This window comes from Ochotona curzoniae, unplaced genomic scaffold (genome assembly GCF_017591425.1).
Source record: "Ochotona curzoniae isolate NIBS_2020 unplaced genomic scaffold, NIBS_Ocur_1.0 contig_523, whole genome shotgun sequence".
Lineage (NCBI taxonomy): Eukaryota > Metazoa > Chordata > Mammalia > Lagomorpha > Ochotonidae > Ochotona > Ochotona curzoniae.
The window spans coordinates 8892606-8917922 of record NW_024466459.1 but is presented as its reverse complement, the minus strand read 5'-3'; the positions used below and the strand labels follow the sequence as shown (position 1 = coordinate 8917922).

The 25317-nt window shown below is 59.7% G+C and overlaps 2 protein-coding genes across 3 annotated transcripts in view; both read right to left on the bottom strand.

The window, feature by feature from the left end:
- Positions 1-3610: 3610 nt before the first annotated feature.
- Positions 3611-6378, bottom strand: FOXJ1 (forkhead box J1). The gene is made up of 2 exons (XM_040989419.1): positions 5881-6378; positions 3611-4393 (listed from the first exon to the last, which is right to left on the bottom strand). Exons 1-2 carry the CDS (start codon positions 6376-6378, stop codon positions 3611-3613), a joined length of 1281 nt encoding a protein of 426 aa, XP_040845353.1.
- Positions 6379-9733: 3355 nt separating this feature from the next.
- RNF157 (ring finger protein 157) overlaps positions 9734-25317 on the bottom strand; it is a 61528-nt gene continuing 45944 nt past the window's right edge. Inside the window, exons 7-19 of one of the 2 annotated variants that reach the window (XM_040989626.1) lie at positions 25261-25304; positions 24475-24522; positions 23141-23212; positions 22520-22679; positions 22285-22397; positions 19626-19864; positions 18931-19039; positions 17654-17765; positions 17171-17343; positions 16652-16717; positions 16124-16172; positions 14005-14115; positions 9734-10191 (exon numbers count right to left, since the gene is read on the bottom strand). In XM_040989626.1, the coding sequence (XP_040845560.1) occupies positions 10070-10191; positions 14005-14115; positions 16124-16172; positions 16652-16717; positions 17171-17343; positions 17654-17765; positions 18931-19039; positions 19626-19864; positions 22285-22397; positions 22520-22679; positions 23141-23212; positions 24475-24522; positions 25261-25304 (1418 nt within the window). In that variant the 3' untranslated portion in view covers positions 9734-10069. The remainder of the gene's footprint in view (positions 10192-14004; positions 14116-16123; positions 16173-16651; positions 16718-17170; positions 17344-17653; positions 17766-18930; positions 19040-19625; positions 19865-22284; positions 22398-22519; positions 22680-23140; positions 23213-24474; positions 24523-25260; positions 25305-25317) is intronic. The other variant, XM_040989627.1, reaches the window with a different exon arrangement.

Below are 25317 nucleotides of genomic sequence, written 5' to 3'. Positions count from 1 at the left end.
AGCCAACTCTCCGGTCTCTTCCTCGTTTCCAGGCTGAGGTGGCCTGGGCTGTCCTTGACCTTTGTCCTGGGCCCCAGGAGCCTCCTTCCCAGCTACAGGGGGTTTCTGGGCAGCCCCCAGCCTGTGGCCTGAGGCCCCCCTGGGTGTTAAATCTGAAGCTACTTTGCCATCCTGCCTTCAGTTAATTAATTCATTCACTCATTCATTCATCTACCTGCCAGCAGGGATATGGCCTACCCTCTGCTCTGGCCCCAGACCCAAGTCATGGACACGGTGGGAGGTGGGACAGCAGTGGGCAGCGAGCAGCGGGCAGAAGCCTCACACCTAACTCCCGGGCAAACAGGCTGGCCCTGTTGGGAGGGGGCATTGCTGGGAAGCTGGCCTCTTTGCTTTGATTTCAAAGGCCTCTGGGGCTTGGGGCAGCAGGATGGTGAGGCCCCTCTGGTTCCTGCTGTTTTTTTTTTTATGATTATTATTTTGCTGGTAGCTCAGGGCTGCTTCCTCCTCCACTAGGATCTGAACTGGGCCGCTCAGGCTGGGGTGTTGAGACTCCAATTCAATTCCAGAAGAGGGAGCCCCGAGTTCTATGGAACTTTAGGCCTCACCTGAGCCACAGAGTGAGGGGTGCAGGCGTCCCTGGAGGAGGGGACCCCACCCTGGCTGACCACCTGGCTCTAGGTGGTCTTGCCCAGCCCCCTCCTGTCACCTGTCACCTGTGTTTTCCCGACTTGGGCTGCTCCCTATCCCATTGTTACCAACGCCCAGTCCCCACCCCCGACAGGCCCAGACCTGCCCCAGCTGGGCCAGTCCCTTGCCCCCTGCAGCCAGAGTCCAAATACACCTGTTGACCTGCAGGCCTGGGCCCAGGATGGCAGTGAACCTGACTCCTTGGCAAACCCCTTCCTTCCCGCACAGCTCCCCCTTGCCAGGTTGGGTGTGGTGGGGAAGGGAGGAGGGAAGAGCCCTTCACCTGGAGGAGGCCTGGCCAGTTTGCTCTGGGAGGGGAGGAGCAGGCCTCCCAGGAGCAGTAGGATATGTTGGGGGGAAGGGCGGGCCCCAAGGATTCAGCTCCCCTCCCCTCCTTCCTTCCAACAGGTTGTGGGGGTGGAAGTTGGGAAACTCAACAAGTGGTTTGGGGACTGTCTCCTCACCAGGGAGGTGTGGAACTGCTGAGACAGCTTGAACCCCAAGTGCCCAAGGACTGTGATCTTGGATGGACTAAAGGGAGTGTCCGTCGGGGCAGTGTGGGAAGCAGGGTCTTTGGTTGCATGGGGCTCTGCTGACCCTCAAACAGCATGAAACGCGTGGTTGGAGCTACGTGGAGATGGCCACCTCCCACGTCAGAAGCCCACTTGGCTGCACTGCAGGGCAGTGCTAGGCAAGTTGCTGCCAGGGCTCTCCCTGGGCGAGCACTGCCAACAGCCACTCTCCCAGGTTTGGGTGCAAATTCGACGCCTCTGGGAACTTTTTGAAAAAAATACTGGTGCCTTGGCCTCACCCCATAGACCATGCTTCGATGGGCCCAGGGTACAGCCTAGACTTCAGAGATTCTAGGGGTTTCTGAAGATGGGCATGACAGCTGGTGGGGGCAGGGACAGCTGGCACCAGCCCTCGCCCCATGCATAGGCCGTTTTGTCTGCCTCGTGTGGACAGTGACACAGTCCCAGGGCCAATGGAGAAGCTGTGGTGTATGTTAGTTCCCCACTACATGTGGTGGGGGTGTCTCTGCTGAAGAAGGGGTGGCCAAGGGCAGACATGGAGGGAGAACCAGCTCCTGGCCTTCCAGGAACCCCAGCCCTGCCCAGCCAGCCGGTGCTGTGCGCTGGAATATTTGGAATGATTAGCAAGTGAAAGCAGCAAGTTAGTACCTGGAACGCCAAGCTGGCCTACAGCCAGGCTGGAGGGCAGAAGAGAAAAGCTTTGCGAGACCAGGGTCCATGGAAGCCGGGCAGGGTTGCTGGGACAGTGCCCACCATGGTGTGTGTGTGTGTGTGTGTAAGAGCCAAGTCCGCCTGTGGGGTGGGCTAGGCCCTGGGGGGTTGCCTGCAGCCTGGGCGAAGGGGGGGGGGGAAGGGACGGCGCCAGGCACACGCAGAGCGAGGCAACCTGTGCCTCATGGCAACCAGGTCCCCCCAAGAGTAGACCTGCAGGTGTCTGTGTGCAGGGTGGAATCTGAGCCCCCTGACTCCCCCTTCCCTGCTTCCTGGGGGTCTGTGTCTTCTCAGGCCGGTCTTCAGCAAGTGGGGTGCAAAGTAGGGGCCTGTTCCTGGACTGGGGGCCTCTAACTTCACTCACCATCCCTCCAGGTCAGCACTGCAGGCGGGAGGCACTGGGTAGAGGCCCAGGCCAGGCACCACAGGCAAGCCCGGGCAGGCCCCGGGGGTGGTGGACAGCGGGGGCCGGGCACAGGCCAGCCCTCCTGCCTCTGTACCCTAAAGTATTGCGCGCTGGCAGATCCCTTCCACCCTGGGGACCATGAGGTCGTGGGGAGTTCATTGGGTCACTGACACCTCTCCCCCCGCCAACCCCCACTCTAACTGGGCCTTTCCCCAAAGGAAATCGTGAGCTGAGCCACTAGTAAGAGTTTTAAAAATTTTTTATTTAAAAAAAAATTTGTCGTAAATAACTTGCTGTGAAAAAAAAAGCTAACTTGTCCCCCTCCAGCATGGGCAGGAGGGTGGATGTGGGACAAAGTCTGGGGCCAGGGTGGAGCAAGACCTGCCCGCCACCCACCCCAAGCATGTGCAGGTGGGCTTGGGGAGCTCCTCTGTGCTTGGTTCCGGGAGATTGGGGGGGTCCTGCACAACTCCAGTCTCGCCCAGTTACGCTACAACTACTCTCGCTATATTAGCCCTGGCTGCAGCTCAGCTGCCCCGCCTCCCGGTCCCCCTCCCGCCAACTGCCCACGGCTCTGAACTTAAGTCGGGCTCAGAGATGAGGGTCTGGCACCACCACCCCCAGTTTCGGCTCCAGGGGAAACCGCCGAAGCCATGAGAACATCTCCTTTCATCCGGTCCCCAAGGCCATCATCTGGGCCCTGCCCCACCCTAGCCAAGGCGGCCTTCTCCCCTAGTCCCCGGGGAGGGCAGCTGTGCCCTGAGAAGCCTCTAGGGGGTTTATTTGTCGTCACCTAATTAGCATTTGTTGTACCTGGGAAGGTTCTCTGGGTAGAAACCTAGGGTTAGCAGCAGGGAGCTGGAGAGGCTGGGTAGAGCCAGGTGCCCTGGGGAGGGAGGGCCGACTCGGAACCTCCAGCCTGGCCTAACCTTCCCCCCAGCCCCTGTCCCTTGCAGGTCTCTGAGGACCCTGTCGCAGGTGTCGGAGAGGGGAGGGGGCACATCAATGAAACACTGTATATGTATGGAGTGGATGGAGACTGGGGAGGCTGCAGTCCTGGGCCCCCAGTTCTTAGCCTCCTGGGCTCGAGCTGGAGGGCAGCCCGTGGCTGGTGATGGTTCGGCCTCGTGGGGGCCAGCCACGGGAGCTCCGGCCCACCCACCAGCCGCCCTTTGCGGGGTCCTGCAGTATTCATAGGGTCCGTGTTGTGAAGGAGAGAGGATTATGTGCAGTGGGGTGCTGTCCCATGGGAGCCAGGGCTGGGCCCGGCCTCTTATAAGAAGGCACCCACGGTGGCCCAGTCCTGCAGATCAGCGGCCAGCATGGCATCCCCAGCCTCAAAGAGGGGTTCCGGGGGCAGGCAGCCACTGCTGCTGTCCTCCCATGGGTGCTGCAGGAAGGATGTGGCCAAGAAGGTCTCATCGAAGTCCAAGCTGTCAGTTGCCTGCTCAGCCAGGGGTCCCCAGGAGGCGGGACAGTCGATGTGGCGGCCGTGGACAGTGAGGTCCACGTCCCCATGCGAGGTAGGGCTGAGCGGGGGGCTCAGCTCCAGTGCCTCCAGAGAGCCCAGCTCCCCGCCCAGAGTGCCCGTATCAAAGATGGCCTCCCAGTCAAAGTTGCCCTTGAGGGGCTCCAGCTCGTCCTGCTCCTCCTGGGTCGGCAGGAGGGTGCTGGGGGCCCGCGGGACCTTGGCCACCCGCTTGGGCACTGGCTGCTTGCGCTTGTGCCCGGGCCTGCCCTCGCCCATACCCCAGCCCGCCTCCCCTGTGGCCTCCTCAAACTCCCGCAGCAGCTGCTGGGCCTCCATGTTCACGGTCAGAGGCGCGGCCCACGCAGCGGTGGCCGCAGCACCAGCACTGGGCTCCTGTGAGGCCTGGCGGGCAAAGGCCGGGTGGATGTGGACCGGGGGTAGCCGCCGCTTCTTGAAAGCGCCGCTCAGCAGCCGCTCTGCGTACTGGGGGTCAATGCGCCAGAAGCCGCCCTTGCCCGGCTCATCCTTCTCCCTGGGCACCTTGATGAAGCACTTGTTCAGGGACAAGTTGTGGCGGATGGAATTCTGCGGAAAGACCAACGGCTGGTTCTTGGGCTGCTCCTCGGGGGAGGGGAGGATGGCCCAGCGGCTACAGCCCGAGTCGCCTCGCGTAGGCACTGGGACGCCAGCCACGGGGCACCAGTAAGGGCTTTTGTTCTCCGTTGCTGGGATATGTGCCTGCTCAGTCATCCGAGCTCTGCTCTCCCTGCCTCCCTCCCCCTGCCACTTGCGGCCACCAGCCAAGGCCCTTGGCTCCCCCAGGGCCTGGATCACCAGCTCCTCTTTGCAGGGGTGGGGGGCCTGGCTGGCCTTGTCAGTCAAGGGCGTGGGGTGGAGGAGGGGGCTGGGTGCCCTGGGATGGGGGGGGGTGTGTTTGTGATACAGAGGATCTAGTGGCTTGTTTGTTGAGCCTGCTGCTGGCCTGGGCCCTCACCCCCCACAGCTGTCTCCCACCTGGGGCTCAGTTGATTATTACCCAACCCAGAACACACAGCTCATTCCTGGACCTAACTCGGGCCCGAGGAAGGGTGGGGGGCCGGAGTTCCGGGTCCCAAGGTCACGGCTGGATGTCTGGAGTGGCTCGGCAGGTGACTGAACGGCGTGGCTCCCTAGTGTTCATCCCGCAAGTTCTCGGTCTCTCTCTTGCCCTTGAGCCAGAGCTGAGGATTCCCCGGGGAACATCTCCCAAGCTCCCAACTCCATCCTGTCCCTGCCTGATCCACGCTGAGGAGTCGGTTGCCCACCCGGGGCGGGGGTTCCTGGCAGGAGGGGTATGGAGATGTGGACAGTAGTACCCGATCGGGCTGTGCTGTTTACATGGTGGACAGGGCCCCTGGGCTGCTCTGTGCCAGTTCTGCACACTTGGAACTCGAAGCCAGCAGGCAGGCAGAGTCCCTTCGGGAAGCACCTGGCTCAGGTAATTGTCCCCCTAGGGAGGGTGGCTGAGAAAGGGATGGGGGAGGAGGGGTAAAGGCAGGAAACAGGAGGAGCTGGAGTGTTGGGGAGCTGGGTGGGACAGCAGCATCAGGGAGACCTCAGACCTGCTATCCTGGACACCCGTTCCACCCCCACCCACAATGCCAATGTCGGCGATGCCAAAGGGCAGGATGCAGGGCCTGGCGAGGCGGGGGTGGGGTGGGGTGGGAGAGGAGCAGGCTCCAGCTGACCAACCATCCTGGGACGGGCAGCCTTCTAGGGGTTCCAGGACTTGGGACAAGACTGGGTGTGTCACTCCAGCACCTGGCCCAGGAGTCTGGGGGGCGTCCTGTAGCTAGACCAAGAACAAGCTGTGCCCCCTTGGGCCTCCACGTCTGCATCCCCAACCTCCCACGGCCGGAAGTCTGCTGCCTGGACATTCTTTCCCCACCCCCACTCCAACCCAGAAGTTAAGGGAGGGGCAATTCCAAGAAGAGACCCCTCAGACTTTTGGTGGGCGGACTGGCTTGGTTTCACTGGCGCTGTGTGCAGGGCACCCTGTAGCCACTGCAGCCACCGCCGGCGTCTCCACCTACCTGCCAGGTGGGATCCGCGTGTCGGAAGTAGCAGAAGTTATCGGTGATCCACTTGTAGATGGCCGACAGCGTGATCTTGGTGGCTTTGCTGGCCTGCATGGCCATGCAGATGAGCGTGGCATACGAGTAGGGCGGCTTCACGTGCGGGTTGGTGGAGTAGTCCACGTCTTCGGGAGGTGCGGCATGCAGCCCGGGGGGCGCGCTGCGTGTCGTGCACGACGACGTGGGCTTGCCCGGCGTGTGTGGCTGCCCAAGGCAGGCAGGGTCGGCCGCTAGCGGGGAGCCAGGAGCGGCCGAGCCTGGCACCTGGTGATAGCCATGGGGGTCGGTGCCCCCCGGGGGCAGGGCCGGAGCCTTGGCGTTGAGAATTGAGAATTCCTGCAGCCACTGCAGGCTGGTCAGGCTGTCATCCAGGGCAGCGGGTTCCTCCAGGCCGCCCTCAGGCCCGGCTTCCTCTGTCGACCCCGCTCCCGGGAGGCGCAGCCAGCTCTCCGCCATGTCTGCGGGGACGCTCGGAAGGGGCGGCCAGCATCCACGGGTTGGCCGGGGAAGGCCCGCCTCGCTCGCCCTTCCTTTGGCTCCGGTTACAGGGTGGCCCTGAGGCGCGCTGCCATCCCGCGGCCCGGGGGTCGCCTGTTGCAGATACGTGTGCGGTGCCTGCGGGGACAGCACAGTGGGAAACTAAGTGCTCCTGGCTCCTTCCCAGGAGGAGCAGGTGGGAAGTAGGTTTTGGGAAAGGCAGGAGCTGGGGGAGCCTCTGAAACCGTCCCCGCAGCTGTGCGGGGACCCTTGAGGGTCGCAGGTGCGGAGACAGGTGCAGCGTGCCCAGGTCCGACCCCGCGGACCTGTCTGCCTCTCTCCCTGCGAGGTTTTGTTAACCCTCCGGAAGGGCGTCCGAGTCGAGTTTACCGAGCCCGCCAGACCCCACGACAACACAAAAGGGGGACCACAGACCACGGGTAAGGGGCGGTTGGTGGAGGCTTAAAAAGCGCCGTCAGGGTCAGGGGTACCAGGAAAGGGGTGAGGGGGAGCGATGTCAGCCCCTGGACCGTGCGCTTCCGTCGGCGAGGGAAGGGACGCTCCTTCTCCCCCTCGTGGTCCGCAGCCCTCCAGGTGCCTTACCTGGCTCAGAGCGCGGCCCGGGCCCGTGGAAGGTTCTGGAAGAAGTTCCTCCCACCCCCCGCGGCTCTCGGCCCCCGGCTGGAGGGCCCTGCCAGCGGTCCTCGCCTTTCCCCCGCCCGACGGCGCTTCTCCCAGTGCTAGCGGCTCCGGGACAGGCATTAAGTAGCCGCTCCAAAGGCTTCTCCAGCTGCCATGGTGACGCTCCGCCCCCATAAACAGCCTCCGCCGCTGTCATTGGTCGGCGCGTCTCCAAGGAAACCGCGGGCCCTTGCGGCTTTCTCTGGCGGCAACTCGGGTCGAACTCGCTCCCGCGCCACCCAGCCCCCTACCCGCCGCCGCGTCCGGCCCCGCGCGTTCCCGCGCCAAGGCCCCGCGCTGCGCTCGCGGCTCCCGCCCGAGGCCTCGGGGAAACCGCCGCCACCCCCTCCAGCTCGGGCTGCCCCTGGGTTTGGGGATGGGGCCCGGGTGCCACCTGCTGCTCTCACCAGGCGGCCGGTGGACCGCGGACACGCCGGGTCTGGCCTCTCTAAGGAAGTTGGCGCGGCTGCGGCCCCGCAGCAGCGTTCAGCTTGCCGCCCGCTTAGCCGAGGACGCAAAGGCGGGGGCGAGGCGTCGTGCAAAGCCAGTGCGTAGCGGCGCACTTCTCACCAGGAGCGGGAGGAAGAGGGAGGGGACGGTGGCGTATCCCCCTCCCCGGCCTCCCTCATCACCACCTTTCCCGCTCTTTAATTATTGAGGAGCTGGTGTTGTGAGTTCTCCGGTTTAAGGAGGCTGCAGAAGGCAGGTGGGGGGAGTTGGGCTGGCGCAAGTGGATGCCCACCTAGGTGCCTGCCTCTCATTCCTCCACCTCCGGATCTTGTAATAAAAACACTGAAAAAGGGCGCTGGATAAAGTCAGACAGAAGCTTTCACAAATAAGTCCGCTTTGGGTTTACATCGCTTTCCCTTGTTAAGTTTTATTCATTTTCAAGAACCATGCACCAATCCATAAATATGGCATCTTTGCTGTCCCCACTGTGGCATGTCCAGTGCGCGCCAGGTGTGAGGGGTGCACACACCGCACCTGCGGCAGGTCCTAAAGCAGCGGATGCGGACACCAAGTGGCCAGGCTCTGACACCTCAGGGGAGGCAGGGTGGAGTGTGTGGCCTGAACCTGCTGCGAGGGGGATGGGGTGGGATGTGTGGGTTGGGGAGCTCTGATGGGGTGGAACTGGGCAAAAGGAAAAAGGCTGTGGGAAGCCAGGACTAGCCCGGCATCAGCAGGGCCCTGGTGTACCCCTCCAGGGAGTGCTGTGTGTGGGCAGAAGCCAAGCCCACCCCACTTGGTAAACATCAAATGGAGCTGGGCAGGAGGGCGACTGCTGACCCGCCCCCGGCCAGGGTGACCAAGAGCCAGGACACTGCCACCTCCTTTACCCTGGAGCAGGTATTTCTGCTCTCCAAAGTGCCACCGAGAGGGCAAGAAGGGGATAGGAACGGGACCACACTCCCCTGGGAGTGCTGCTGGTCACCTGGAGCCAGGGACAGCACTAGCCTGGGGGGGGGTTCACACTTTGCTGCAAGTAGCAAAGTGGGCACGGCCTCCCTGAGGGCTGCTGGCCACCTGGCTACTGTTTACTGAGTCAGTCCTTCCAGCTAACACCACACAGTGAACGCAGCTGGACCCCAGGCGGCTCTGCCTGCCACTGCCTCAGGTCAAGGGCAGCTCCCAGCAGCTTGGCGCTTCAAGGAAACCAGGAAGGGGAGTTATTGCTCAAGTTACACTGGCTTACATCTTTAAGTGTGAAAGGGCTGTAAGGATGAATGCAGGAGTAAGGGATGGGAGGGCCAGCAGGTGGGGCCTAAACGGCAGAGTACATCACAGGAGCCTGGGCTCCACCTGACGATGGGCCCCCCTCCTGCAGGGCTGCGGGACAGTCCCCGCACCTGGGCACCTGTGGCACTGTGGGCCTTGGAAGAGCTCTGCTAGGACAGCAACTGCAAATCCCAAGAGAAGCCACAGTGGACATAGCTCCATCCACCACAACCTCACACACAACTGCTTCTTACTCTGCTCCCCAAACAACAGCAGGCACCCCCAACGTATCAAACCAAGGCCAGGTGTGGCTGATGGTAACCAGCCGTGGCCTGCCCAGCCTGGATCCTGCAGGTGTGGCTCTGCGGGCTGGCAGGCAGGGCAGACGGCTCCCCTCACCTCCCTTTCATTACATCCAGGAGGCAGCAGGGACAAGTCCATGGGGGGGGGGGGGCACCACCGGGTAAAGGCCCTGATGCTACCTGGGCTTATCTCAGTGCTTCCCACCCCTTCCTAGGGAACCCTGCACGTGTCAGAGCATCTCTGGGCCACACCTGTCTGGGTCTTCTCCTGTTGAAAAGGGGCGCAGGCAGAGGATGGGATGAGACGCACCTCCCTGGGCCACAGAGATGAAATATGACCACATGGTAGCTCTCAGCAGTTCCTGGCACTCGGGGGTGCTCAAGAAGTTTTTCCTTAAAGCATTTGCTCCTCACAGGGGGTCACCCAATCCGGGGGTCTCAGGTACACAAGGCACAGGACACCAGCTCTGCTTGCAGCAGTAAGAACTGGCTTCTTACCCCTCTCCAGGTTGCCACTGTGCTCCCCCTCCTGGAAGGACACCCCACATGCAGTGCACACCCCCACTGCCACCCCGCAGGGACCAGGTGGTGCCACGGGACACCTGTCTACTGGGCTGCCCAGACCCAGCCTCATGTCCACGCCAAAGACGAAACATGCGCAGTAGCTGCACTGAGCTGTGGCCCTCAGCTGCACCCCAAGGTCCGGTCGCTGCAGGGTCAGGCAGGTCTCCGCAGAGGGTCTGGGAACCCAGTGGGTCTCAGCTCAAGGTGGAGAGTGCTTCCCTCTTGGGGAACCAGAGGGACCTTGGCTGCAGCCGGCACAGCAGGGGGAGGCAGAGTGAGCACTCTGTTCAGCTCTTGTGTGAGGAGGAGGAGGAGGAGTCTACAAGCATCTTGCTGAGGCCCCAGGGGCCAGTGAGAATGGGTGGAGTGCAAGGATGGAGGGGAGCCCAGGGGCAGGGGCCGGGCACTCAGATGGCCAGTGGACCCCACACGCAGGGACTGTCCTCGGGGTCCTCTGGGCTGCTGGATGACAGGCGCCGTCGTTGGGGGTTCCGCCGACTGGCAAGGTTGTCTTCTGCTTGCCAGGTGCCTGGAGAAGAGAAAATGGAGATCGTGGGAGCCAGAGCTGGGGTAGGACCAGCTGGTGCTTCTGGGGGAAGGCCCAGGCCTTCAGCATGGGAACCTTCAATGGGTGTCCCCAGAGGCAGGCCTCCAGGGCCTAAGGGGAGGGCAGGAGGCAGGGGCCACAGGTGGGGGGCTGCTCTTGTCTCCACCTACTGTGGGGTCCCAGGGATAGGGAGGGGCATGGACTTCAGGACTCGCTGGAGTCTCCTGTTTTCTGTCATTCTATACTCAGAGCTGGCCTACATGACCCGGTGCATGAGGACAAGGGAGTTAGCCCAGCTGAGTGGTTTCCTGCAGGGCAGGCAGGACGTGAGGAGCTTGCAGAGGCCCAAGTGCCAGCAGTGTCAGGGGGCTGGACGGAGTGCTGGCCGGGGCAGAGAGGAGTGTTCACTCGGTGACCATGGCACAAGGATGGACATGGCTTTCTCGTCAATGGGAGCATAGCGCTTCCTTCCCAGGTGAGCTGGGTGTGTATATGTGTGTGTTGCATAGAGCCCTCACTGTCCCTGCAAAGCTCTATCCAGGCTACCTCAGCTCCACACTCAGGCCCCGTCCAGTGGCACATCTGATCCCCAGGGCAGGGAGAGATCCTGGCAGGAGCTCCCAACACTTGAACCTGGCTTCCCCCACTGTGGGAACTGCTGGGCCCACAGGACTGGGAGGCAGACCATGAACTGCTGCTAGGAGGGGCTGTGGTGGGTGGGTGGCTTTGCTAATGTACCCCGGGGTACACTGACCCTGAATCCACCTGGGGTCACCCCTGGGGAGGCCACTGCACTGTGGGACACCAAGGCCTTTCATGGCAGAGATGCCGGAAGGAAGCACCTCTACCCTTGGCGGGATGCCCCTTCACGCTCTGCTTGGGGTCTTGTGGGGAACCCAAGGGAAGAGCAGGGCCTGGCCCACCCACATCAAGGGGGCATCCTTGGAGGGCGGCACACTAAGAAGTATGGTGGGAAGCGTGAGTGTAAAGCAGTGCTGACAGGGGACCCCAATGAAAGATGCTGTCTGTCCATGCAAGCAATGCAGTGGGCGTCATACCCATTCCTCAACTACAGCTGTTCAGCAGGAAAAGATCACATGCAAATGGTAAACAATGTAGGAGATATACCCACATACACATATGCATGCAGAAATCACACACAGCCAGCCGTGGATGCTGGCACCGGGACTGGAGTTGTATAGAAGACCTGTCCCTCGGGCCGAGAGGCCCTGCGTAGGGTCTGCTGAGAACCACCTTCTCGTGGAGTGGACTTCAGGCTCCTGTGTTCCCCCAGAGCTCTGGCGGGGAGAATGAGGTGCCACCTTCCCCTGTGCAGGATCTGCCTGGCTCCATGGCCTGATTGCATGGCTGTGCCCTCCATCTTGGCCCCGAAAAGGTAGCCTGAGCTACCAGGACTACCCACGAGTCCAGCCGAAGCCAGAAAATGGAGCTGGGGGATTGAAAGTCCCTCTAGGGAGAGGGACCCTAGTGCGTTACTCAGGTCCCCTTTGGAACAAAGAGAATCAATAGACGGAAACCAGACCTCTAGAGGCGGGTCTGGGGAGGATGCGGGGACCAAGCCAGGAAGCCCACTCGGGGTGTCTGAGGCTCCTGGGCAGGCTCCCGGCAGTGTCCACAAGGTGTGCACCCTGGGGCAGCATCTGGAGGAGGGAGCTGACTCTTAGGTCTTGCCTTGTATCTTCTCTGGATAAGCCTGCTCCTGCGTTGTGCTCTTGTTGAAATGTGCTTCCACTCACACCCCGGTTTTCTGTGCCTCTGCTGTCATGTGCCCCGCCCCGGCCTGTAGCTGGTGCCATTTGCACTCAGCACCACACGGACTTGGCATAGTTGCAGTGCCCTGGCTCTCTTGCCACCTTCAGCTGTCAGCTTAGACTGTTCCTCTGAGAAGTGGCAGAAGCAACCTCCACATACATCCCCCAGGGTAGACAAGCAGGAAAGCACCAGTGAAGGCCCAGAACTTCCTGGGGCAATGGGACCGAGGGTGGTGCCCTGTTAGCTCTGGTGACCAAGGTGAGGGTGGTGCGGAGGGCGCTGCCACCAGCTGGGGCTTCTGGTCATGCACACAGGCCAAGTCAGGGAGGCCCCCACAAAGGCAGTAGCCACTGCTTGAGGAGGGGGACAGCTGGGCGGAGGACAGTGACCTGCAGGACAGGCGACTGCACTGACAGCTGAGCAGGGACCAGGGAGAGGCCTGCCCTGGTGGGCACTCATGTCTTTGGCCCCACATTTTGCTGCCAAGGTTTTGTGCCCAGCAGGGCTGGGGCAGACAGCCTTGCCCTCCTTGGGGTGCACCCTGGGACCTCTGGCTAGGACACGGGGCACACTAAGCCCCTCTCTGATGACCGCCCAAGGTTTGTATGTCCGTGGCTGGCTAAACTGTGAACCAGCTGACCCCAGAAGCCACCAGAAGGAACGCCAGGGCTGCTGTCTTCCTATTCCTGCTTCCCTCTCCCAATCCTAGAAGTGGAATAAGCACCCACACCCCAAAGGGAGCCAGGAAGAGGAGGAAGCAGAAGGAACAAGCTCCATTTCCAGCAGCAGCTCTCCCTGCCAAGACAGGGTAGGCGGGCCAAGACCCCATCCTCACCGGGCGATATACCCTCCCTTGTCTGAGCAGGAACAAGGGCCAACCCGCTCATGGTGCACGTGCCCAGGAAGCCTGGCGTGGGTGGGGCTGAGCTGACACAGGAAAGCCAGGGTTGGCACAAAGTGAACATAAACTTGCACACGAAGTTTGGATAACATGAGTTCAAAAAAGAAACAAACCAGACAGACATTCACATTTCGCAAAAGACATGGAACAAACATAGACAGACAGAAGCAGGAGGAGGAGGGGGCAGGGAGAGAGTACAGGCCAGCCCTCTGGGGTACACGCCCTCCTGCACCCTTGGGTGGGGACCCATGGAGAAGACAGCTAGGCTGGGCCTCGCCGAGGACAGAGGCTTGGCCACAGAGCCCTCGGAGAGGCCACACAACATGTCTGCCAGTGTCCTTGCCATGAGCCTGGGTGCGGCAGGCATGCAAGGGCCATGCTGGCACAGCCTGATGGCAAGTGGCACCCCGGGAGGTGGCGGGGTTCCGAGGCCGCAGCCCCTTCGCTGAGCGAGTAAAGCACTGGACGCACGCATGATGTGGCTGCTCTGCTGCTGGGTGGGGTCCTGCCTGTTGTGGGGGGGATGGAGGGAACTTGAACAGCAGGGGACATGTGGCCCCGGGGCCCATGAGCAGTGCCCAAGTGCCAGGGAGTGACAGGGTGCCCCAGGGCGGGATCATCCTGGGCTGAGCATCCTGGACAGAGCAGGTGCCGCAGGAGCAAGCCTGGTCTGGGTTAGGCCGCAGGGAGCCGTATCACCCTGGCCTGTCACCTCCACTCTGGGCTCCGTGTCTAGGACACTTGACACAACTTACTCTGGGACCACATGGGACCCTCAGCTCTCAGGGAGACCAATGTCTGAACATCTAAGGCCAGTGAGGAGACAGCGCTTGCTTACTCCCTAGCCAGGCCATCTGACAGCAGGGCAAGTTCCCGCAGCACATGGAAGGCAAGGTGCAAGCTTTTCTCCTTTCTCTCTCTCCCAGTGCCCTCACAGTAAGGGTCGTTCCTGGCCAGGAGTCCACTGCAGTGACTCAGGGCTCCAGTCTACATATCTGGGCTCACCGAGGGCCTCCTTGTGAGATCCAAACAGCAGGATACGGTACAGCTGGGTGAGCAGGACAGGGGCCGCGCAGGGGGCTGTCTCCCACCTAGCCTGAGTCCGGCATTTGGCCACTCACCGGGTACGCAGACCTCAGAGCACAGCGAATTGTCCAGTGCTTTCTCGCTGGCGATGTCACAGTCATTGTTATTGTCACACTCCATACCTAGAAATGCACACGTCCTCCGGCCTGCAACGGAGTTGAGGCGGTTAGTGAGGGGCAGGCTGTGTGTTTTTTTTTCTCTGCTTTGCTGTCCTTAAAATAAAAATCTTAAGGATGGAGACAAAAAAAAAATCAAATAGTATGTAAAAAAAAAAAAAGACAATAATTAAGTGTTGAGGGGGGAAGAGTAGACAGGAAAGGAAGAAAATGGGGTGTTGGGGTCCATGCAGTGGATGTGGGGGGACACGAAGGTGCAAAGAGTATTGTTCCAATGCAGGCAGGGCCACAAGGAATTTCCCACTGTATGACAGGGCCCTGCGGAGTCTCTACAACCACCTGAATGCAGCTCCACCTTCCTTGGCATGGACACTGGACCACCCTATGGAAGAACTCTAATCCATTCAGGCATTGTTTGCTACTGTGGAGTTGGATTTTTACTCAATGTGAGCTTGGAGCTTAATGTCAATAATAACGTCTTGCAAAAGGGCCTCTATTATTCCTACTGTCTTGGCTGTCCCCATGGACGTTATGCTAATCAAGGGACCTATATTTAGGCTTTCACTCTTTCCTTGATCTTTAGGTTCCCTTTTCTTTGTGATACAAGATTGAGTTGTAGGGTAAGAATTGTAGCAGGAACTTCTATTGTTTTTAGGTAAAACAAATGGCAGAATTATCCTTAGAAACACCCACTTGACCATGACGTAAAAAGTCTGAGGCAGAGTTTGACTGATTTTGTATAAATAAAGTGGACAGCTTCCGTGCATTGTCCATTATGATCATGAAATCCTAGTGGTCCGTCTTTCTTTCCTCTTTGCGCCTCATCCACGCACCTTTCGCGAGTTCTGAACTCAGCTGGAGCTGGACTCCAGCAACAGGGGTGCCTGGGTGGGGTTCTGCTGTCCTGCCCTGGCCTTGCAGAGCCGCTGCCTCCTAACCAGGCTAACTGCTGTGGAGGGAGGGCTTTGCACACAGGCTGCCCAAGGCCATGCCAGGGGGCACTGGCCCTGAGGCCAGCAGATGCTGGAGAGCCGGGACTGCCACTGCCCGTACCTGCCACGGTCTGGGGATGGGGCTGATACAGTGTGACTACAGGGCTCTGTGGGGTGACAAACAGACAGCCCTGGGAGCCACAATTTTGTGTATCACATCAGAATGACCATATCCAGAAAATCGTGACTTTCTTAGGAGTTCTGAGTTACTACTTGGAGTGAGTTTTAAGTGGCCCAGAAACCTGCAGACACTTTAGAGGGCAGGGGGTCAGTCTGGACGTGGCTTTGGTCCTTGGTGGAAGACGGATGAGGGAGCCAGTCATGGAAGTCAAGTGTATGTATCCCAGCGGCTGCCTGTGCTTCCTGGAAGCAAACCATCAGGATCCATCGGCATGGGCACCTCTGGAGCCTTGGGCTCTGCTGTCAGCCGTGCTGGGCGACACCCCAGGCCCTGGGGCTGCCCTTTTCTTTAGACACCTCCAGCAGGCACGAGCCACACACACACTCCTGGCCCTCCCTAAGCCACAGCCAGAAACCACCAGGATAGCATTGGTGGGCGGGTCAGGGCCCAGGCCTGGTGTTCGTGCAGAACAGTGGGAGTCTGGCTCCGGGGGCTGCAGGTCCACCTCCCATGTGCTGCTTCTGCAGCCCTCTCTTCCTCCTGTTCCTTCGCTCTGTGGGCCCTCCTCCTCTTCTAGCCTGATAGGACACAACATGCCTCTGGCGGAATCCGGAACCAGGGCCTGAATCATGGAGAAGGGTGGCCAAGCCACGGGGGAGTCCTGCACCCTGGCTTCCGAGGCTCCTCCCTTCCAGCCACTTCCTCTCTAAACCAACACACAAGGCAGAGTGCTGGGCGCTGCTGAGGCATGCTGTGGGAGATGGGTGAGGACCCCAGCAAGTGGCAGACAGTGTAAGGTTGGTCCCCTCAGCACCATCCACACTCTGACACTGCTGGCCAGGAGTGAGAGCAGCAGGGTCACTTCCACTGCTGTCCCCTCCAGCCCCTCGCTGCCCTGAAAGAAACAAGCTCGGGGATCTTTTACCATCTTCCTGCACAGGCGAGTTGTCCTCTTCCTCCATGACGTCGTTTCCCTAGGACACAGGAGAGTGTGCGAGTCTGTAAAGCAGCATGAGCGAGTCTGCCATGACCCAGTGGGGTCCGGAGCACCAGCATCCCCATCTGCAGCCCGAGACCCTGCCTGCCCCTGCACAGGGCCCCTGGAGGACTGCAGGGAGCCACACCTCAGGCCTGACTGTGTCCAGGGCCAGGGGCACCTGTGGCCCCTTCGCAGCCTCGGTGCTCACTGGTGACCCATGGGTATCACTCAAGGGCTGGTCTGGCACAGAAAGTTCCCTCCTGGCCTCATCACACCCAGACAGATCACCCTGACTCGTGTCCTGCACGGTGGACAGTCCACAGCCAGAGTGTGGCTCCCCGTGTTCTACCCACAGCCTGATCCACTGATCCCGGAAGACATCTGCAGCACCACCTCCCCTGCCGCTATGGGCATCCCCAGCCAACACTGGCAAGGTCCTCTAGTGGTGGCAGAGGTGTGTGCTGTGTCAGTCACCTCTGCATCTTGCTCTCCTCCTGGGAGGCCGGCAAAGCTGCTCTCTGGAGACTCTGCTGGTAGCCCCTGCAAAAGAGTGCCAAAGCCCAAGGGCACAGTCACCACAGGAGCACAGCTGTTCTCAGCAGTTACCACAGGAGCACAGCTGTTCTCGGGCAGTCCCCACAGGAGCACAGCTGTTCTCGGGCAGTCCCCACAGGAGCACAGCTGGTCTCAGCAGTCCCCACAGGAGCACAGCTGGTCTCAGCAGTCACCACAGGAGCACAGCTGTTCTCGGGCAGTCACCACAGCTGCACTGCATAGGCTCCATCAAGCTCTTGGTGACAAACCCTAACCTCAATCTTCTTCGGCACAGGCTCAATTCCAGAAAGTGCCACTGCGGGGGAGACCAGGCCCTCAGCTCTCCTGAGGAGCAGCGGGGGCTCCGCAGCACCCACAGTCGTGTTTTCCTAACCTACTTCAGACATGCAACCAAATGAGGTCCAGGGAAGCCAGCCTGAGTCGAAGTTCCTTCCTTACCTCTCCTTCGTCCGACGGGGCCCTGCTGGCAGTCCGTGGGGATGGGGCTGCCTCTCCCTCCTCTTCTGTGCCAGGGGCAATGTAGGAGCCGGACATGGAGGAGACCGTATCCGTGCTGATCTGGGAGGATGCCATGGACATGACTGACTGGGCGAGGCTGCTGCTGGCGGGATCTTTGGAGAAGCAGACGTGGTCAGGCAGCATACCCGGTACCAAGGCAACGCAGTGCAGCAGGCTCAGCTCAGCACCACTCTGCCCAAGGATCCCAAGAGCCTGCTCTTTCAGACCTGAGAAGCTAGAATTCGGCCTCGGACTCCAGGGGTTTTCTGTTCTCAGTCACAACTAACAGAACCTCATGGGGGCGGGACTGGAACTGAAGGACCAGTCTGCCCAGCTCCCAGGAGGATGGCAGTGCCCCCTGCCCCATGGGCATCTCGGGGGCGCTGCGAGGTTGTGACATGCACGTTCCCATCCCTCATATACCTTCCGGGGAGGAAATGGTGGAAGAGAGCGGTGTCCCTGTGCAGGACGACTGGTCAATGGCTCCCGAGGACGAAAGTGTGAGATTCTCACTTTCTGGGGTCATGCCACATTCCTGGGGCTGGAGGGCACACAGGGCACAGGGAGGAAGCACCTGTCAGCTCGCTGGGAGGGACAAGAGCCCGTCCTCAGGCACTGGCTCCAGCCCTGTGGGGCCTGCGTGCCTGCCACTGGGGGAGAGGCAAGCTTCACTCAGCGCCTCCAGCCTGAGGCATGGCAGCTGCTGGGGCCAGACAAAGACCAAGGCTCAGGTGGCTCAGGTGACACAGGTCGCTCAGCAGCTGGGACACGGGGACACCCCAGGCGTCCCCAGGATGACAAACAGCTTTCACTCAGAAGGAAACCAAGACAAGCACAGCAGGGGCCTCCCTGTGGACCTGCCTCCTGCTCCCATGCACACCCACCTAATCCCAGTGCACCCAGCCAGCCGTCAGTCCCTGGGCAGAGGCGTGGCTGTGCTCCGACCCTGCGGACTGCTCCTGGACTCCTCACCCACTTCTGTCTTGGTCCAGGCATTTCCTCTCACCTTTCCTGGCTGACCCAGCCACACACCTGCCTCTCAGGGGCACCCTGACATTAGCCCTGGCCACTCCCCACCCTCTACCTGTACCCTTTTCCCTCTGTCCTCTTCTAACTCAAATGTTGCAAGACCTGGCCCAAGGGCTGCCCCTTTAGGGCATGGTCTGACTCCCCTGCGCCCTGGGGCGGTCAGTATTTCCACTGCAGCCCTCTGTGTCCTAGTTAAGCCCCATCGGTCCTTCCTGTGCTCATCAGACCAGACAGGCACAGGTCCATGGCAAGAGGCCATGCATGGGGCTGCCCACTGAGGGCTAAGCCCCTGATCACTGGGACCATTCAGTCACGTCCACGTGTGCCCAGTCCAGCTCCCTGCCAGAACAGGGGATGACAGACGGCTGTGGGGATGCGCAGGGTAAAACGTTCCAGTCTTCCTCCATCGACCACACCTGTGCTTCCTCAGGCCCCCGGGCAGTTTGCTCTCATTTGCTTTTCGGGGGTGTCCACCCAACCCACTCAACCAGCCAGAGCACAGTCCCTCGTGCCCTGTCTGCATCACAGAGGACAGGCGTGCGGGGAACATGCCTCTGTGGGCTCTGCAGGTGCCAGGTGAAGGTGTGGGAGTGGACAGAGACGGAGCGGCAGGCGGGCAGCAGGGTAGACCAGGGGGCCGGCAGCCAGGCAGGGGAAAGAGGGCAAATCACCTCTCGCAGGTATGGCGCCGAGGGTCTTGGCGAGAGCTGTGTCTCCGACTCGCTGCAGGAGCGCTCGTCTTCCTCCTCATGCAGCACAGAGGAATTCTGGGAGACGGATCTGTCCGTGCACAGGGGACACAGCTGCACCCAGCTTCTGTGTACAGCATGCACCTCCCTGGGCTCTGCTGCGGCACACTTCCTGGGACGCGCGGCCTTTGAAGGAACTGAACAAGAAACCTGAACCCTGAGACCACGTCACGAGGGGACAGGGCCCCTCCTGGGGTCAGCAAGGCTAGGCCTTGCCCGGGTCCTGCTGTGATTCAGGCCTGAGCTCGGGGACACCCCCGGACACTTTCGTGGCCCTGTGCTGCTATCAGTAAAACACCTTCCTTCAGTTGGCCGCAGACAGCTCATCATGACCCAGGCCTTGTTAGAGAGCAGGAAGCTCCCAGAGCCCCTGGGGACTGGGTGGTCCTGTCCCAGTCACTGCGCCCCTCTGAATCTCCTAGGTACCTACTGTCCACCTGCTCTGGTCTCTGCCACCCCACCCCAGGTTCCCCTTAGATCTCTGTGAGCTGAGGCAGCTCTGCAATAGTGCCGAGGGTCTCCCCATGCTGGTGGGGGGCCCCAGGACCCCAGGGTGTGTGAGACCCTGAGGAGCATCGAGGGCCCCAGGGTAGCTCTGCCAGGCGCCAGCGACTCACTTGGACAGACTCCTCTTGAGCTTGAGGGCTTGACTGCTGCCGTCAGACAGGCGGTCGAGGGGGGCCAGCGTCCTGACAGGGGGCAGGTGGCCATCGCTGCCATAGGAGGGCAGCATGCCTGAGAGGTGGCCATCTCCAAGCACGTGCAGTGGGGCCACGGCTGGTGACGGGGTGAGGGGCCCGTTGAGCGCCTCCAGAAGGGACACCACTTCGTAGCCTGGCGGGATGTGCTCGGAGGACTGGGGGAGCCAGAAGACAGTGCAGAGTGAGGTGGGCACTTCTGGCTCTGCAGTTACTACATTTCCTTTTATATTTGGGAAGGGATCTGGTGGGAAGAGTTTTTATAACCAGAGACACAGGAAGGAAAAGTGCCAGGGAGCCTGGACACGGCCTAAAGGCGAACTTGGTCTCAACCATGGCTGAGCTCTTTTGATCATAATAAAGATATTCATGATGGGAAATTTGGAAAACACTTGAAGCAGCTGTAAGGGGAAGCAAACCCAGCTCCCATTGCTTGAAGGCACTTGTGCTGGCCTTCCAGGGTATCCTCTACCAGCACTTCTCTATACTGTTCACATGGTATGAAAAAATTATTGAAAACAAACAAACAAACAAACAACAAAACATTTATTTGGAAGGCAGAGTGACACAGAGGGAGGCACAAAGAGAGGTCTGCCATCTGCTGGTCCATTCCCCAAATGGCTGCTACGGCTGCAGCTGGGCCAGGCCAGAGCCAGACGCAGGGGACTGGCACTGTGGTTCAGCAGGTAAGGCCGACAACCTGCAGTACCAACCTCCCACTTCTGATCTGGCTGCTTGCTAACGGCCTGGGAAAAGCAGCCCAGTGCCCGGGCCCTGCACCTACAGGGCAGACCTGGAAGGAAGCACGTGACTTCAGTCTGCTCTAGTCCTGGCTGTTAGGGTCAAACACATAAATATATAAATCTTCCTTTTTCCATCTGGGCTGCCCACATGAGTGGCAGGGGCCCAAGTACTTGGGCCATCTTCTGCTGCTCTCCCAGGCACATCAGCAGGGAGTTGGACAGAAGCAAAACTGTCAGAACTCCAACTGGCGTACGGAACAGGATGCTGCCGTTCACACAATGGCTGCCACAACGCTGACCCCTAGAAGTGACACTTTTCTAATGGCTTACTTCACTGAACGTAAACCTTTCTGAACTTCTTCCTGTGACCTCCTTTCCAGGGACACCCCAGGCCCCTGGTACACCATGGGTGCTGGCTGTTGAGCTGTGTCTGACAGTTTCCTGGAAACACGTCTTGATGAACAGTTTTTTTAAGTGCAATCATGTACTTACATTCATTTGAAAGGTAGAGAACAGAGAGTGCAGATTTTATCCTAGATGCTGGCAGTAGCCAGAGCTGGGCCAAGCCGCAGGCAGGAGCCTGGAATCACTTGCGTCCCACGTGGATGGATGCGGGGGTGAGCCATCACCTGCTGCCTCCTGGGGCGCTCAGCAGCAGAAAGTGGACTCCGGGGTAGGCGCCAGCACCCTGAGCAGCAGTTCAGCCTGCTGCACTGCAGCACTTGGCCTTCAACAAACGGCTCTGTCCCTAAGTCTTTGCCCATGTGGACTCCGAGACCCCGCTGATGCTGCCCGCCCCTTCTGGTCACTTCCTACAGGTACCACGGAACGAACACCTGTGGTGACGGGGTCCCTGCTGGCAGGCAGCATCTCCGTAAAGGAAAGGTTTTAAGGTTTGAATGGCAGAGGACAGCATCTTACTCACATTTGCATAAGCCTGATTTTAATGTGGCTGCGTTTCCTCTGTGAGACTTTTTTGTTTATGCCTTCCTGTCTTTACTGCTTTATCTTGTGAGCTGAGGCAAAAGCCAGAGCCGTGCTCTGCCACGCACACATCGTGTGCATTTTCTTCTTTGAACAAACTTCTGGTTTGCTGGTGAATTCTGGCTTCTTTTTTCACCTCGGATGTGCTAAACTTTATGTGTTCATAGCTATAGAATTCTTTTTTTTGTATTTTTCCACGGCTTGAAGCTTACAGGGTCCTCAGTAGTCCAAAGCCAACTCAACAACCTCTAGGAATGTGCTGCAGGTTTCTGCTGTTTGGTTTGGTGGTTTGGTCTGCTATGCTTGTAATAAAGTTATGCTCCCTGGAATGGATTGTTAGCTGCTATGGAGTGAAATGCAAACTGGAGTCTTCCTCCCTCAATGTTGACTTCCACAGCACTGTCCCTGGCCGAGGAGTGACTCTACCAGAGGCAGGTTCATTTGCCCAGTCCCAGATCTCAGCCTAATCCTATCACATACCATATGCAATGAGGTCAACTGCTTTGCCGGCTCAGCTCCTGGCCACAGAGGTCCTGAAGTGGGACAGAGGAAAAGTGGCCTCCCACTCCAATGGGAAATTGTATCCTGATCCCAAACAACACTCTCCTAGTCTCTGTCCAAGCAAGTCCTGAGCTGGAGCCCCCTGAGCTGAAGCCCTGGGAAAGATGAGCTGCTCCCCAACTTCCAGAGAGGAACTGGGAGGTCTCAGCGAGCAGGACATCAGGTGACAGCGGGCGGCTCTGGCCCATGCTGGCCCACCGCCCACCGTCCATCAGGTTGAGAGAAAGGAAAGGAGAAAACAGCCTTGAGGGATACGACAGTGCATCTGCTGGGGAGGGAGTCCCGCTTACCGAATGCTCTTCCGAGTCGGATGTCTGGGCTGAGATGATGGGGTTGAAGCTGGCTGGGGACAGGGGGCCCAGTTTTTTTCTCATGGCTCGGATCTGAAGCAGTGCCCGGAAGGCTGTGAGGAAGAGGAGGGGCCGTGAGGGCACCCTGCTGCAACACAAGCACTCATGGCAAACCCGGTGTCCCGAGTCTGCTGGCGACCCCCTCTGCCCCCCAGCCCCGCACAGGCTTGCGTACGCAGGCGGCAGATGGGGCAGTTGTTGGCCTGGTAGCGCAGCGTGTCTGCACAGGTGTTGCACAGGCAGAGGTGGCGGCAGGGCAGGATTAAGGTGTCCCGGACATCCGACAGGCACACCACGCACTCGGCACTGTTGTCGCTCACTTCGTCCTCGGCCACCTGGCGGGGAGACACGAAACCTTCAGCGTCCGGTACTTGATGCCCAGGGTGGCCTGGCTGTAGAGCTGCGTAGGTACCCAGGCTCCCAGGGCATCCTTGCCCTCAGGCCATCCAGAGCGACCCTGGGAGCGACCCTGGGAGCGACCCTGGGAGCTGGTCACTGAAGGGCGACAGCCCTGGCTCACAGCTGGGTCTCTGACATTTAGCTGAGGCACCTGGGAGAGCAGAGGTGGAGGTAAAATGGTAACATCTCCTCCACCCCGGAAGGGCGCAGAACTGAGAGGCCCCAGGACAAACCCACCCACAACCTCTGCCACCTCCAGGGTATTGTAACCATTGGGAATGAAGCACAGAAAATACCCTCCAGAGATTCCAGAACTTGGCCTCAGATTCATGGATCCCGGCTTCCTGGGAGACGCTCTCCCTCTGCCACCTGGGAGGCGCCTGTGGGGAGCGCATACCTTGGAATCCTGAGTGTTGTACTTGTTCTCAATCCCATAGATCTCCTGGAGGAGGTAGCTGACCCCGTCTACCTAGGGGCAGACAAGGGTCAGGGTCAAGGACAGGCAGAGAGCTGCCCCTGCCCAGGGCTGATTCACCACAGGCAAAATCAAAGGCCAGATGGGCAAAGGATGCCTGTGTTTACAGAGGCTTCCTCCTGGAGGTGTCTAGTTCACCCACAGGTCACCCACGGTGTGCCTCACGGATGCCTCACGGATACAGCAGCTGCACCGGCCTTGCCAGCAACAATCAGGAAAGGGTTGGCTGAGAAAAGGCACCGTGAGCCCTCACTCACGAAGTCCTGGCTGAAACGCCCAGCCCCAGCCCGCCTGGGCCATGCCTGCTTCCCTGGGCTCCTCAAGTCCCACAGGCTGGCTGGCTGCTGGGCTCAGGTCGGCCTCAGGAGCATCGCAAAGCCTGACGTTCTCACGGACGCAAGAGTTCAGTCCCCAAGCCTTCTGGGAAAGTTAATGCAATGTTGACAGATTGCGGGAAGGGCTGTTGGGAATTGAGGTGACTGGACTGGCTAGCTAGGGTGGGCCCCCCAAGACTGAATCCTGGCAGAGGCAGGCTGAGATACACCCATTGGGTATATCTCACACAGCCCAGCTGGGTGGGCTCCTTCCAGAACTGTGAGTCCCAACATGGGGTTGTTTTTGTAAGTTAGGCTGCCTTGGGTACTTGGCTGTGGTAGCAGAGAGCTGACCAACAGACTCCAGCTTTCACCCTGTCCGGCCTTCTTCCCCAGGAGGCAGCTTGCCAAAGGCCTGGCTGCCCAGGGAGCACCTTGGGGTCAGGATCACCAAGGCCTGGCTGCCCAGGGAGCACCTTGGGGTCGGGATCACCAAGGCCTGGCTGCCCAGGGAGCACCTGGGGGTCGGGATCACCAAGGCCTGGCTGCCCAGGGAGCACCTTGGGGTCGGCATAACCAAGGCCTGGCTGCCCAGGGAGGACCTTGCTGATGGTCTGGAAGGGGGCAGAAGCCAGCATATTTTGCATTTTAGTAAAGGAAAGGGAGTGGAGGACGTGCCCAGCCATGACCCTCAGTTAATCCTGCATCAGACTTGAAGTGTTCTTGCCCTGGCATTTTTACTGAGGAGACCCCCTCCCTGCACCGCACCTCAGTTCAGGCAATGGGTCTGGTCCCACGTCTCAGTCCTGGCCTTGGCAACTCAGGAGCATCACCAACATCACAAACCTGGCCATCCAGCCTGTGTCTGACACACACACACAACCACTGCCTGCTTGCCGGAGAAGAGAATGTGGGGTGGCCCGGAGTGCCCCTGGTACTTACCACTTGTTTCTGTTTGAGGGGCTTCACACAGAACGTTCCATCTGTGTGCTGAAATGAAAGCAGCAGCGGTTACAGATGCAGGGGTGCCTCTGTCCCCTCGGACGCTCACGTGGTGGGATCAGCCCTGAATGCCTTACAACGGTCCAGGCTGACAACTGCTTTGCTCTTGAGAAATCCCTGTTACACTAGGCAATGCCCTGCTATTGTTTTTATTAGTTATTTGAAAGACAGAAAAAGAGAGAGACAGATCTTCTCTCTGTATTTATTTTCATTTTGTGTTTGACAGAGAAGCAAAGAGAGGACAGAGAGAGATCTTTCATTCCACTTGCTAGCTCATTCCCCAAACGCATACAATGGCCAGGGCTGAGCCAGTCTCAAGTCAGGCACTTGGATCTCAAATCTGGTTCTCCCACGTGGTTGACAAGGGACTAGTCACTTGGCCACCACCACCTTCTGGGCCTGGACTGCACATTAGCAGGAAGCCACATGGGAAGCAGAGCAGCTGGGACAAGGACCAAGCACTCTGACCCGAGGCACGCATCTCTAGGCAGTGTCAACCACAGTGCACAACACGCACCCTGCTCTGTCCACATCTCATTGTAGGAGGAGGCAGGCGGAGGCCTCAGGAGCTGAAGGTCGTGTAGACCCAAGGGAACCCAAGTATTGCTCTGCATGATGAGGCCTGGTGCCAGCTCTGCCCTGCTGAGCCCAGGGAGCCAGCAGACAAAGGTGATCAGAGCTGCGCGTGAGCAAAGGGCCAGAGCAGGGTCCAGTGGCATCGCTTACCTTTTCAAAAGTACCCAGCAATACATGGCAATGGCCAAAGTACTCTGAAACAAACAA